The sequence below is a fragment of the Carcharhinus amblyrhynchos genome, chromosome 6, assembly GCF_965287045.1.
Source record: "Carcharhinus amblyrhynchos chromosome 6, sCarAmb.v2.hapA, whole genome shotgun sequence".
Lineage (NCBI taxonomy): Eukaryota > Metazoa > Chordata > Chondrichthyes > Carcharhiniformes > Carcharhinidae > Carcharhinus > Carcharhinus amblyrhynchos.
In genome coordinates, this window is record NC_137329.1 from 86,493,306 (window position 1) to 86,507,500 (window position 14,195).

General features: G+C 44.0%; 1 protein-coding gene and 1 non-coding gene across 9 annotated transcripts in view; both read left to right on the forward strand.

Moving 5' to 3' along the window:
• LOC145344070 (FYVE, RhoGEF and PH domain-containing protein 4-like) overlaps nt 1-14,195 on the forward strand; it is a 252,417-nt gene that overhangs the window by 232,682 nt on the left and 5,540 nt on the right. For all 8 annotated transcript variants that reach the window (XM_080190864.1, XM_080190865.1, XM_080190868.1 and 5 more), the window contains 5 exons: nt 3,161-3,191; nt 5,331-5,426; nt 5,926-6,051; nt 7,840-7,989; nt 8,431-8,574. In XM_080190864.1, coding sequence (XP_080046990.1) covers nt 3,161-3,191; nt 5,331-5,426; nt 5,926-6,051; nt 7,840-7,989; nt 8,431-8,574 — 547 coding nt within the window. The remainder of the gene's footprint in view (nt 1-3,160; nt 3,192-5,330; nt 5,427-5,925; nt 6,052-7,839; nt 7,990-8,430; nt 8,575-14,195) is intronic.
• Nucleotides 127-280, forward strand: LOC145344632 (5.8S ribosomal RNA). Its single transcript, XR_013886928.1, has one exon. It is a non-coding gene; the product is annotated as a 5.8S ribosomal RNA (ribosomal RNA).

A 14,195-nucleotide genomic window follows, 5' to 3' on the forward strand; every position in this document is an offset into this window, starting at 1 on the left:
CAAGTGTCTCCAGGCTCTCGCAGTGGGACGTACCAGGCTGGGGCTCCACCGTCACGTCTGTGGGGGAATGTTTTGTGCGACCCAGCATCAAACAACCTCTCGGAGGCCCGAACCAAAACCCAATACAACTCTTAGCAGTGGATCAGTCAGTTCGTGCGTCGATGAAGAACGCAGCTAGCTGCGAAAATTAATGTAGATTGCAGGAAACATTGATCATCGACACTTTGAACGCACTTTGTGGATCCGTGTTCCTTCAGGGGCTATGCCTGTCTGAGGGTCACTTGACAATCAATCGCACTTCATGCGCATGTGTAAAGAGCTGAAGAACGCGGCCAGGATGTCACAGGGTCGCTGTCCTTCCTGTCCCCCCAAGTGCAGAACCAGAGTTATCCACATTGGAAAGATTGACCTCTGGGTGCCAGTGTTCGCCTCTGGGCTTGTTGGCACTGGCCCAGTCATCTTTCCTCGGGGTCGCTGGCACAGCTGTCATCGGCTTGCAAAAGTGAACGTGACTGCCTCACTGCCAGGACCGTGTGCCTCCCATTAGGCTTGGGCCAGGGTTGACTCTCTGTTTATGCGTGTGTATGTGTGGCTCGTCCACAGGAAGGGTCTGCAGCATTCGCTCAGTTGGGTGCTCCGGCACTGAGAGGGAGAGTAGAGTGACTGTCCGCTGGTGATCTTTGGATATTGCCTTGTGTGGTAAGTGCTCAGTCGCCTGCCCCGGTGGTTGCCGTTGCTGTTCAATGCCATCGCGTGGAGGATGGCAGCTTGACACTTGTGACATGATGCCTGGATTGGTGCTCGGTCGTGCCATGCTTTTCTTCCCTTGGTGCGTGTGCGCCTATGGGTGCTTGCAGTTTTCTCGAAAGAAGAAAAGATGCATACTTATGCCGCCAGCAGCATGTAATGAGGAAATTGTGAGATGTAAGAAGTAGGATTTGAGGATAACGTCATCTTCTATTACTCCAGCCTCATCAATTGCCCACAGCCTGAGGAATGGCTGTTCTAAGAATGGTATGCACCATCTCCCTCATAGAGGTAAAGGCCATGTCCACCCCCATGCCTGTGGTCTCTGGCTGTATGCCACTTTGCCCTGCAAAAAAAGGAAGGAAATGTATCAATGAGTGTGGTGCAATGTGTTTATGTGTTGGGTGAATAGCTGGTAATAACTGCACCATCGTCCTACACCTGGTTTTGGGCATTATTGAATTTCATGGCCATCGTTTGTTGGCATGCACTTGTTGGAAGTGCTTCAAATAATAATTCCCTTCTCCTTACAAAGGTTTTCTGGCAGGATGTGAGTCTGGGCAGAGACAAGTTGATTTCGATCATACAATGATCTCTAGCTCCACCCAAAGGATACGAAGAGTACTTGTGCTTTTTTGAAAATTTGCTGAAGGCAGATTTTTCATTTTGGCCTACCTGCAGAGGCATATGCTCGCTCAACAGCAAGACTAGGACTGACCGCATGCTACAACCGTGATAATGAACTGGCATTGTGAAAGCACAGACTGGCATGATTATTTTCTTCTCTACACAAACACAGGCCAGAATTTTCATCAGGCAGGTTCACTGGTTTTTTGATGTCCAAATCGTGTTTCATGCAAATGTAACCATGTCCCTTTTCCTCACCTGTGGCATAGCACATTAAACATCATTACCAGAAATTTACATATAATTATCAGGCTCTGAATCGTCCCCCTGCCATAAGAAAATCCATTCACATTGGCGTGAGGGCAAACTGGTGTGAAACTTGACTAGTCTCCCACAATGTGCACCTGGCGAGTAGACATCCCAAAGGAGCTCAAGTGAGTGCGTCGCTCAGGAAGAGGGTCATGCCTGACACTGTCTGGGCAGTGTCCAGGGGACCTGACAAGGGGGGCTATGTGGGTCACTGGGGGGTGGTGTTCGTGGTGAACTATTGTGCACTGGGGTGGCCTTTAAAAATGGCACCCAGCTCATTGAAAAACTAACTTACTGGCAGGGTATGCTCAATTAGATGCCACCCCTCACCAGCATGATGTCCTGAGACCTGCCCCTTCCTGTTTCTTTTTCTAAAGCCCAAACAATACAACAGAGAAAGCCACCATTTCTACTGGTAGCATGAATGCCAATTTACCCACCGACTATCAACTTTTGCTGATATCTGGGAATCGTTTTGCCCACAATAACTAGTTGGGCCAATGGGGGAATAGTGCGCAGGCATTCTGGTTGGTATTTCACCCTCCCTAACCTTTGGGTTACCTTGTCCTCCACCTCAGTTGAGACTCGCCAAAATTAATACAAGAGCACTTTTCCTTTCATCACTGATGCTACCAGATTTGCTGAGTTTTTCCAACGTTTTCTGACTTAATTTAGAATTTCCATTATTTGAAGTTTTTTTTAATAATGTGAGTATATGTGTGATTTTTTTAAAAAATGTATTTACTGTGTACACACATGCACAAATGTGAGAACTAACAAACACTAAATTTTCAAAATTAATTTTAAACACGAGTCAAAAGATTTAAAGAGAAGAATAATTTCTGACAGAGAAAAATAGCCTTTATGCCATTGGATGAAGAATGTGCGTTTGAATTAAAATGTGGAATGGAATGTCTTCCAAGGCTATTGCAGGGATGTAATGAGCACCACAAAATACAAAATGTATTTGATGCATTATATCATTTCTTGGCCTTTTGGCTAAGATCGATCATCAGATAAAGCCCAGAATGGGTTGCAGTGCCTTATCTTGTCAGCTTGGGTCTTGTTTGCCTCCCTTGTGGAGACCTTGAATTGGATTCAGTTGGATTTTGAATTTGGTTTTTGGAGCAAGCAAGGAATGGAATTGGGTTTGTCTGGTCCACTCTGAGCATTAGCCTTGTAACTTTAAGGATGAGGTAAAAAAAATGACACATTTTTAAACCTCATACAAATGTAAATTGTGTGTTTGGAACAGAAAACAATGCAATGCGTCTGGCTAGATACTTGAAGGAACTGTACAATGAGTATGACTATTTGTCAGCACCCCAGGGGGCAGATTTCTGCCAACTTTGTGAGAATAATAATAAAATCATCTAAAAGGGACTACATTTATATTTGATTATATTATTGCAATGAAGGAAGCTTTCCCCATCAGTGAGTACTCTGGAGTGTTTCTGATTCTATTGTTTCATTCCAGCTCTGACCAGGACAAAGAGGAATGGATAAAGGTAAGAACTGTTCACATTGCATCTCTTATTTTAATAGTGATCTAAATCAGGAATTAAATACATTCTCAAATGTTACAGGGAGTCATTATTTCCTTGTAAGCAAGATATTAAACATTTTACTCAGTGACCTTGGAACTATGATTTTCAAAGCTCTCCACTGCCAAGGTTTTACCATGCCTTATTTGGGTCTATTGTAGATTAGTTGATCGAGATTAAATGCAATGTTTAATCAACAATTTGATTATTGCTGTGTCTTGTGACCACTTGGATGAGAGAAGATGAAATAGATAACTGGATCTTGACCTTTCTTCAGTTAGCAATTCTAATTTTTCTAATATCTTTTCCAAAGTAACATTTACAGATTGTTAAAACTTAGCTTTTGTGTTCACGTCATAGGGGCCTATAATAACCTTACTGATGACAGTCTTCTGTCACCAATCATCCTTTATTTACAGTGAGTCTTGGATGCCATTCAACAGTGTACAGGTCAGCCCCGGATCATTCGACTGCCAGACTGAGTGAAACCAACTGGTTTTAAATGCCCAGCTGCTCCTTCTCAATTGGGCAAGCTTCTGTTCACCTAACAGGGAAACTCGTATTCTATGAGACTCACAGTGACATCTAATGACAATCCCCTGTGACCATTTCAAGTCTGTTTCTTCCCCTCCACGGGGTGGGTGGGGGTCTTTTCTGCTGCTTGGCAATTGACCTGTGGTCGATTGGAGGCAGGACAGATCACGGGGTGCGCAGTGGATTGGAGACCTTTGCTTCTGAAAGAAGTGTTGAAAAGCCACTGATGCTTGTTCTTCCTGGGGACTTGCTACAGTTGAGACGCCAGTCTCTTCTGCTTCTGTCTCGGAATCCATGTCCTCATCACCCGGAGGGCAGGCATCGGGTCGACTTCCAGTCTAGGCTCAACACTGGCATTGGTCATCCCCATGGCTGGTAATGAGGCTTGCACTGACACAGACTCCCTAATCCAGAGATAGTCCAGGTGTTTCCTGACAATTTGGCCTGCACTTGCACCTTTGAAAACACGGGCTCTATTTTCTCTGTTATGATCCGGAGACTGAACTGAGGCCATCCCTGAAGTTCTTCTTGTGGACTGGGTCACTAATTTTGAACTTTCTTTCTGGCTGTGTAGTACTGAGTGGCTCAGAACAGTAACTCCATCCTGATCCTGACTGGTAATGCTGCAGTTTTCAGTTCTAGCACTCCCCAAGACACAAATCTTTCTTCCATTAGTAAAGGATTTGTTTTTGTACATGAAGACTTCTTACCTCATTTACATTTCTTAGTACGATTAAAGGAGATATTTCGAAAGACAGTCACAAGTTTTACAACAGTAGAGTTTAGGTGTTATCCAGCTGGTTGATAATGCAAGAAGTTAATCACATATTTGTATTCATTCAGTCGTTCATGTGTGCTCCACCTAAAGACAGGAGCTTGGCTGCTAATTCTTCATCCTGAACTGTTCTTGGCAATTTGTTTGTCAGTGGTGGCTTGCTGTTGCCTTCCATTCTCGGGACAGGGTGAGGAAGCAGGTCGCAAATGTACCTCAGCTGGAACAGAAATCGAACCCACACGGTTAACATTATTCTGAATCACACACTAGCCATCTGAGCTAATTGACTGAGCTATTTCTTATATTTTCCAGTGTAGTAGTAGTATAGAGGTCTTTTATATCTGAGGGAAAATAACTGACTATTTTGCCTTGAGGAATGAAGTGTTTCATAGATTATTGTATGATCGTTGCTGAATATAAAGGAAAATATATTGTCCATGATCCAGAATTTAAAAAATAATCTATAGTTTTGAAGCACAGAACTTAAGAGTATTTTTGGTACAATGGTATTTGTAAATAGTTTGTGATCTCTGTAAACCTTCTTTAGACTGCAAGGCTGAGAAATTTGGAAAAAATAATCAAATGGTACACATTGGTTAATTAGTCCCCAGCACCAAGATCAAATAACTCTACACCAACTGCTCTGTATGGCTCTGTACAACTCCATGTGTCGAATTAACCTATGTACTCATTGGGAAGCTGCATTTTTGGTTGGTTAATCTTTGCGGCTTGGTCAGTACTGTGCTCTGATCTTTAGAGTAATACCTTTTTTTTTGTCTTGTTCTCCTTGCAAGGCTATAAAGAACACAATACAAGATTTTAATCAGAAGAATGAAACATTCAGATCCGCAATAGCTAAGGAAGGAGAGGAGCAGAATTTGGAAGTTTCGGTAAATTCTGCTACATTCTGTAATTCACTGTGCATATTATTTGAACTTTTCTGCCGAATTAGATGAAACACACAATGAAGAACACATTTAATCAAGCTGTTATCGGTGGTGTTTTTCCCCTGACTTCCATATCACTGCGAGGCTTCAGTATTTAAGAAAAATTGTTTGGGATCGTTTGCAAAACGGCAAAGTGCGGTTAAAATCATGGAACACAATCATTCCAGAGAGAATCACATTTCCCAATTCTCTCTGGATTTTCAGCTCACATCGCCGTTCACTCATAGTAAACGTAGGCTGAAAATCACCGCCCACCCCCCATAGTTTTTATATCTTTAATGCGTCTCAAGGCAAATCTTGAGAAACCAAAATGCTGATTATAAACCTAAGCTCCCCCCAGTGCCATTTAAACAATATTTATAAAGGTTCGTGCACTGTTTGACTGGTACTGCCACCTCTTTATTTCAAATGACCTTTTTCTTCTTTCTCCATCTATCTAAAGTCTGCAGAACTGGGAATGAGAGCACCAAGGTGGATTCGTGACAATGAAGTTACTTTATGTATGAAATGTAAGGAACCCTTCAATGCACTGACTAGGCGGAGACATCATTGCCGTGCTTGTGGATATGTAAGTGGAATGGGTGATTCAAAGTGCACGTATGTTTGTAAATGTTGGATCTTTCAATACCTGCAGTAAGTTGGAAAATGCACTGTTTTTATTAGGAGAGGAGAATTCTTTGTCATTCAACCATCATTCACCCAACATGGACAACATGGTGGCACAGTGGTTAGTACTGCTGCCTCACAGTGCCAGGGACTCGCATTCAATTCCAGCCTTGAGTGACTGTGTGGACTTTGCACATTCTCCATGTGTCTGTGTGGGTTTCCTCAGGATGATCCAGTTTCCTCCCACAAGCCAAAGATGTGCAGGTTAGGAGTATTGGCAATGTTCCCAAGTTCCCAAGATGAGTAGGTTAGATGAATTATATGTGGGGTTACAGGGATAGGGTGGGTGAGAGGGCCTGGGTAAGATACTCTTTCAGAGAGTTGGTGCAGACTCGATGGGCTGAATGGCCTCTTCTGCATTGTAGGCATTTTATCATCCTATGTACATTCAAGCTGATCCAATCTTAATTTGATTCTAGAAATGATTTATCCTTGGCTCAATATCATAAGGATCAAAAGATCATCCCTGCGGATCCCCTATATTCCACCCCTATGGGCTAAGAACAGACAAAATAGAGGTAGACCCCCTCAAGCTTGCTCTTTTGTTCAGTAAGACCAAGGCTGAACTTATATATCAATTCTGCTCTCTTGACCAGTCTTTTCATTATTGGTTTTTGAACAGTGAGTGAATCAAATCAGACTCAGTCTTGAACATTTTCAGTAATTAAGCTCCAACAACCTTCTTGAGCAAAAAACTCTAAAGATTAACAACCCTTTGAAGAAATGTCTCATCGCAGTCCTAACTGGCCTTATCCTGAGATTATGAACCTCAGTTCTAGATTATAGCCAGTGATAACCACCTCTCAGCATCTAGCCTCTTAAGTCCTCTCAGAACACGAGGGTGCAAAATTGGACATAGTATCCCTGGAGTGGACTCTACAGAAGCACAAGTGATTATAATTTCCCTTGTGTTTTGCATTGTTATTATTATCATTGTCATTATTGCATTATCACTACCCCCACCCTGAGAACCAGCTTGCTTGAACTGTGGCAGGTAAGGACAATACTCCTTGGTTCCTGCTGAGTGTTTAGGTGGTTAACAATGCCCCGCTTAGACCTTTCAAATGCTACAATCAAGGAGGCAGCATCAAATTTGTATGCTGCCTGCCTCAATGGCAATGAACACAGGCAAGTCACATTTAAAAATGTGCCATTACGAATTTGTAGCCCTAGATATTTTAATGAAATCATCTCCCAATCCTCTAAACCCTACAGGATATAGATTCAACTCACTCTTCCTTTCTAGGACAACTCTCTCATCCAAGAAATCAATCAATCTAATGGTCACCTGCTCCTCACCACATTGTGACAATAGTTAGGAACAAGTGGAGAAAGAAACATCTAATGCAGCTTTCTTAAAAGAACTTTGCACTCAACACAGACCACAATAATGGCCGAATGATGTCAGTAGAAGCTGAGGAAGTAGGATGGATGTAAATTGACAATCAGTTTGTAGCCGGTAATAGCAAATCAAGAGATACACAAAAAACTATTAAAAATTAAAATAATACATTTCATATTAAAAGATTGCACTTACCTGATATTTTGTTGTCTATAAGTTGCAGCTGCTGCTATAACCTGCTGTTATTTATCTTCCTCAGGCTGGCTGGTGAACAGGAGGCTACATAAATAATGGCATTTTCAGCACCGTCTGTCCCATCTGTTTAAATGTGTCTTGTCTTTTTTTTAGGTTGTATGCTGGAAGTGTTCCGATTACAAAGCAAGCCTAGCGTATGATGGCAACAAGCTCTGCAAAGTATGTAAAGATTGTTATATCATACTAACAGGAAAAACTGATAGTGAGGAGAAGGACGATAAAAAGAAGAAAGGAATTCTTGAGGTAGGAGCTATAACTTTTTTTAAGTGTGACAGGATGTGTGTGTGCAGCTAGTTATCACCATTATTGATAGCAACTTTTCATTCCAGGTTTAATTAATTAAATTTAAATTCTCCAGTTACCAGGGTGAGATTTGAACTCATCTCCGGATCATTAGTTCAGGCCTCTGAATTACTAAGTCAGTAACCTAATGGCTGGAACTCTACCACCTCATCCTCCACAGAATTGGTACTGGCGAGGGTTCGACAATGGGAATCTCCTTTGACCTCGGCAGGAATTTCCAGTTCATCCGAGCGAGGCCGTAAAATTCCGCCCTGTTACAATACAGGGGTCATTGATGCTTTTGTCACCATTCATTTATTAATGATAATTGCACCTTGTTTTATGGAGCAAATGATTTAAATCTTCTTCTTTTAGAAGTCTGTCCATCCTTCCACTTTTCAGATTGAGGCTGCTGAGGTCTCAGAAAATTGCATCATCTGTGACTTTCTTCACTATTTGGAGAAACCGGCTAAGCCCTGGCAGAAAGTCTGGTGTGTGGTGCCAAAGAATGAGGGATTGGTTCTTTATATGTATGGAGCACCTCAGGTATGAATTTTGGTCCTTAAGAAATAATGTTGTTAACTGTGCTAACCTGCAGGCTTTTACCAGTGCTCCTGGCTACAATCTATATTAGCAGAGAAGTACCTTGTGAAAGGGTTACGTGTGTGCATAATTTTGGCTCCTTTTTGTGTTCAGGTGTTCAAGGATGGCACATGGTTAGCACTTCTGCCTTGCAACTTCAGAGACCCGGGTTCGATTCCCGGCTTGGATCATTGTGTGGAATTTGCACATTCTCCCTGTGTCTGCTGGGTTTCCTCTGGGTGCTCCAGTTTCCTTCTACAGTCCAAAGATGTGCAGGTTAGGTGGATTGGACAGGCTAAAATTGCCCATTAGTGTCAGGGAGACTAGCTAGGGTAAATGCATGGGGTTATGGGTATAGGGCCTGGGTGGAATTGTGGTCGGTGCAGACACAATGGGCTGAATGACCTCCTTCCGCACTGTAGGATTCTTCTTGACCACCACCTTGAGGGTGATTTGGTCACTAAGGCCTGAAAATAGGTCACCTATCTAATCATTCTCATATTGAATTGTACACTTTAAATTTCAGCGAATGATATACAAAGAACAAAAACAGCCCAGGAAACAGGCCCTTCGGCCCAACGAGCCCGCGCCGCCATCTTAACACCACCAGTCCCCCCCTCCACCCATGACCCTTATCTAATGTTTTACGGCCATCCATATTGAGGGAAACTAATCTAGGGACAATTTATTACTGCCCGTCAGCCTAATAGCACATCTTTGGGGTGTGGGAGGAAACCAGAGCACCCGGAGAAAACCCACGCAAGCACGGGGAGAATGCGCAAACTCCCACAGACACTGGCCCAAATCCATGTGTCTGCACAGCAATCAGTGATAGTCACTGAGCTGTCGTCTTGCCCAGTATCTGGTCCAGTTTAAGCACACACTAACGACATGAAGCACTAGGCCAATCTCGAACAACCAAGAGCAGCCCAAGTACGACCCATCGTGTGTATGCCCCTCGTTGGACACAAGGCGGACCGACTTAAAACCTGTGAATGAAAAAGAGAAAAAAAAAATTATTATTGCACCATATCCAGTTACCTTACCAGGGACGCCCCAATGCTAATGACCCTTATTTAAAACAATCTCCTATATCCACCCATCTCCAACACACTCATGTGCCTGTCTAAGTTACTCTTAAACAACTCTAGCATGTTTGCCTCCACCACCTTACTTGGCAGAGCATTCCATACCCCCACTACCCTCTGTGTGGAAAAACCTCCCTCTAATATCTGTGTTATACTTCTCCCCCCTCACCTTAAGCCCATGGCCCCTTGTCCTGTGTGTCTCTATCATAGGAAATAGCTTACCACTGTTTACTCTATCTATACCCTTCATAATCTTATATACCTCTATTAGATCCCCCCTCAGTCGCCGTCTTTCAAGGGAAAAGAGCGCCAATTTATTCAATCTTTCCTCATACCCCAGTCCTTCCATACCAGGCAACATCCTGGTAAACCTCCTCTGCACTCTCTCCAGAGTCTCCACGTCCTTCTGGTAGTAAGGTGACCAGAACTGGACGCAGTACTTTAAATGCGGCCTAACCAACGTTCTGTACAACTGCAACATTAGACTCCAGCTCTTATATTCTATACCCCTTCCTATAAAAGCTAACATACCATAGGCTTTCTTCACCACACTCTCCACTTGCACTGCCACCTTCGAAGACTTGTGCACTTGCACCCCCAGGTCTCGCTGCGATTCTATACTCCTTATGGGCTTACTCTTTATCATATCACTCCCCCCCACATTATTCCAGCCAAAATGCACCACCTCACATTTATCCGGATTAAACTCCATTTGCCATGTATCTGCCCAATATACCAGCCTATCAATATCCCATTGTATTGCCAGACACTGTTCCTCACTGCCCGCCAATCCAGCCATCTTGGTGTCATCAGCAAATTTGCTGATCACACCACCTACTCCCTCTTCCAAATCATTTATATATACTACAAAGAGAAGAGGTCCCAGTACTGAGCCCTGTGGCACACCACTAGTGACAGACCTCCAGCTAGAAAAGGACCCCTCCACTACTACTCTCTGACTCCTCTTTGCAAGCCAGTTCTCTACCCATCTAGATACCTGGCCACGTATCCCAGCTTTAATCTTCTCTACCAACCTACCATGAGGGACTTTGTCAAACGCCTTACAGAAGTCCATATAGACGACATCAACGGCTCGTCCTTCGTCGACCGTTTTTGTCACCTCCTCAAAAAATTCTACCAGATTCGTAAGGCAAGACTTCCCCTTTACAAAGCCATGCTGTGTATCCTTAATCAGATCGCAACGCTCTAAGTGTTCATACATCCTATCCCTAAGAATCCTCTCCATCAACTTACCTACCACTGACGTTAAACTCACTGGCCTATAGTTACCTGGGTTATCCCTGCTACCCTTTTTAAACAACGGTACCACGTTCGCTATCCTCCAGTCCTCTGGGACCTCACCTGTGTCCAAAGAAGAGACAAAAATTTGCATCAGAGGCCCAGCAATTTCATCTCTCGCCTCCCTAAGCAGCCTGGGATAAATGCCATCGGGCCCCGGAGATTTATCGATTTCAATGCTACCTAAAAGCCCAAACACTTCTTCCCTTGTAATCGATAGATCCTTCAATTGGTCTACCACTCCCTCAATGACCATACTAGACATCAAGCCCCTCTCCTTCGGGAATACCGACACAAAGTATTCGTCCAAGATCTCCCCCATTCCCTCTGCCTCTAAGCGCAATTCCCCTCGTCTGTCCCCGAGAGGACCGATTTTACCCCTAGCCACCCTTTTGCTCCTAAGATAGGAGTAAAACGCCTTTGGATTCTCCTTAATCCTACCTGCCAAAGCCATCTCATGCCCCCTTTTTGCTCTCCTAACTCCCCTTTTGAGATCCCTCCTACTCTCTCTGTATTCCTCCAACGCTCTCTCCGTTCCCAGCTGCTTAGATCTGACATACGCCTCTCGTTTCTTCCTAACCAGGTCTTCTATATCTCTAGTAATCCACGGCTCTCTAATCCTACCTTTCCCATTCTTCCTCCTAACCTGCACATGCCTTTCCTGCACCCATTGCAGTTTTCCATTGAAAGACTCCCACATGCCTAACGTGGTCTTGCCTTCCAACAGCCTATCCCAGTCTGTATCCCTAAGCTCCTGCCTAATCCGGCTGTATCTAGCCTTTCCCCAATTTAGCACCCTCCCCTTAGGACAGCACTCATTTTTTCCATTCGTATCCTAAAGTAGACAGAGTTGTTTACATGGAAGACAGGTGCAGTTTTGCTGAAAAATAATTAAAATGATAAATTGAGCATTTTAGATTTGTTTTTGGTCAGTTTGTGTTTACGGTCCAGTAAATAAATATATGGGGATGATTTATCAGCCATGTTGCAGCTGGCACAGATCCTGCTATGTTGGGAAAATATCAGGAGAGCCCTAAAATGGGATTCGCACCGGGTGCCAAACAGTTCATAATGTTCCCGGACTGCCCGGGTAGATGTAATCCATGAATCTGATTACCATTGATTAACATAGATTTCCATATGCAAAATCGGCTTGATGCCAAATCTTCCGGGAATGTGAAATATATGGCGTGATGTGGGACTCATCGTGATGTGGGACTGGCAGGAATCACTACTGGTCTCCACAAATGGAGATGAGACATGATGACCACACCAGAGGGCTTGGAGGCTGTTATAGCCCTGGGTGGTTGGGGACATGGCTGGGTATTGCCCTGACGCTGCCCCCAGGAATCCTGGCACTGCCAAGAGGGTGGGGCATGAAGGAGGCATTGAAAAGGCCAAGATGTCCCATGGGGAGTGGTGGGAGGAGGGAAGATAAGGCCAGTGATCAATAATTTTCAGGGGAGGATTATGGGGTAGATAAGACCATCAAAGAGAGGATCTAACCATTAACGGCATTACTATCACTGAATCCCCCTCCATCGACATCTTGGGTGCTAACATTGATCAGAAACTGAATGGACCAGCCACGTCAATACTGCAACTACAAGAGCAAATCAGAGGCTAGAATCCTGTGGCAAGTTAATCACCTCCTGATTCCCCAATGTCTGTCCACCAACTACAAGGCAGAAGTCAGGAGTGTGGAATATTTTTCCCTTGCCTGGATTAGTGCATCTCCAGCAACACTCAAGAAGCTTGGCCACACCACATGGACTGCAAGCAGTCAAGAAGGCAGCTTACAATTACTTTTCAGGGCAAAGCAGCCATTTGATTGGCACCCCATCCACCACCTTCAATTTTCATTCCATCCTGCTATTGACTCAAGAACAGTTTCTTCCCTGCTGCCATCACATTTTGAATGATCCTATCACGTATTAGGCTGATCTTTTTCCTTATCCTATCAGTAACTGCAATGCTATATTCTGCACCATATCCTTTCCTTTTCCCCTATCTACCCTAAGGACATAATGTTTTATCTGTATAGCTCACAAGAAACAATACCATACAATGTATCCCAATACATGTGACAGTAAGTCAATTCAATCCACTATCAATGCCCAGTGGCAGCAGTGTGTACTGTACACAAGATGCACTGCAGCAACTCACCAAGGTTTCTTCGACAGCACCTTCCAAACTCATAACCTCTATCACCTAGCAGAACAAGGGCAGCCAGTGCATGAGAACACCAGGAATCGCTGGCTCCCTTCCAAGTCACACACCATCCTAACTTGGAAATATATTATTCTTCCTTCACTGCCGTTGGGTCAAACTCCTGTAACTTCCTTGCTAACAATACATGGACTGAAACTTCTCAAGCAAGCAGCTTACCATCACTTTTTCTCACGGGCAATTAGGGATGAAAATAATTGCTGGACTCGCCCACGATGCTCACATCCATGAAAGAATAAGTTTAAAAATTCAGTTCAGTGAATCTCACCTGTTTAATACATAGAGACGAGGAGGTATTTTGATTGCTATGCATTATTGAAGTTGTGAACACTTTGTGTGCCTTCTTCCACATTGCTGTCTAAAAACAGAGCAGCAGCATGACCAATGTCATATATGGAACAGAAGCACTGTCATACCACTGAGTTATGATGTGGGTATGCCGGCGTTGGACTGGCGTAAACACAGTAAAAAGTCTGACAACACCAGGTTTTAGTCCAACCTATTTATAAATAGGTTGGACTAAAACCTGGTGTTGTCAGACTTTTTACTGTGTATACCACTGAGTTCCCATCCAACCTCATTTTTATGTGGACCTGGGTGCGATTCTCCATTTAAACAAAAATCTAAGTGCCAAATTTGTGTAAAAATGTGAGTCACTCCCACTTTTGTTTTTTAGTGGGATTTTTCAAAGTGAGTGCCTCAGAAACATTCACACTGAAAATCTGGAAGTGGGCCTATTCCCCCAGGAGAGGCCGGCAGCATAGTGCTGTGTGGGCCATTGCGCATGGGCCAATCTGGCATAGTGGAGATGGGTGCATGCACAGCAGTCCTGCACTGCTGACCTCTCAATTGCTGGCCAGCTCAGTCACTGGCTAGCTACACGACTCCACATCGTTCATCGCTGGCTTACTGACTCCACCCCGTCCCCCCCACACACCCCGTCCCCCCCACACACCCCGTCCCCCCCCA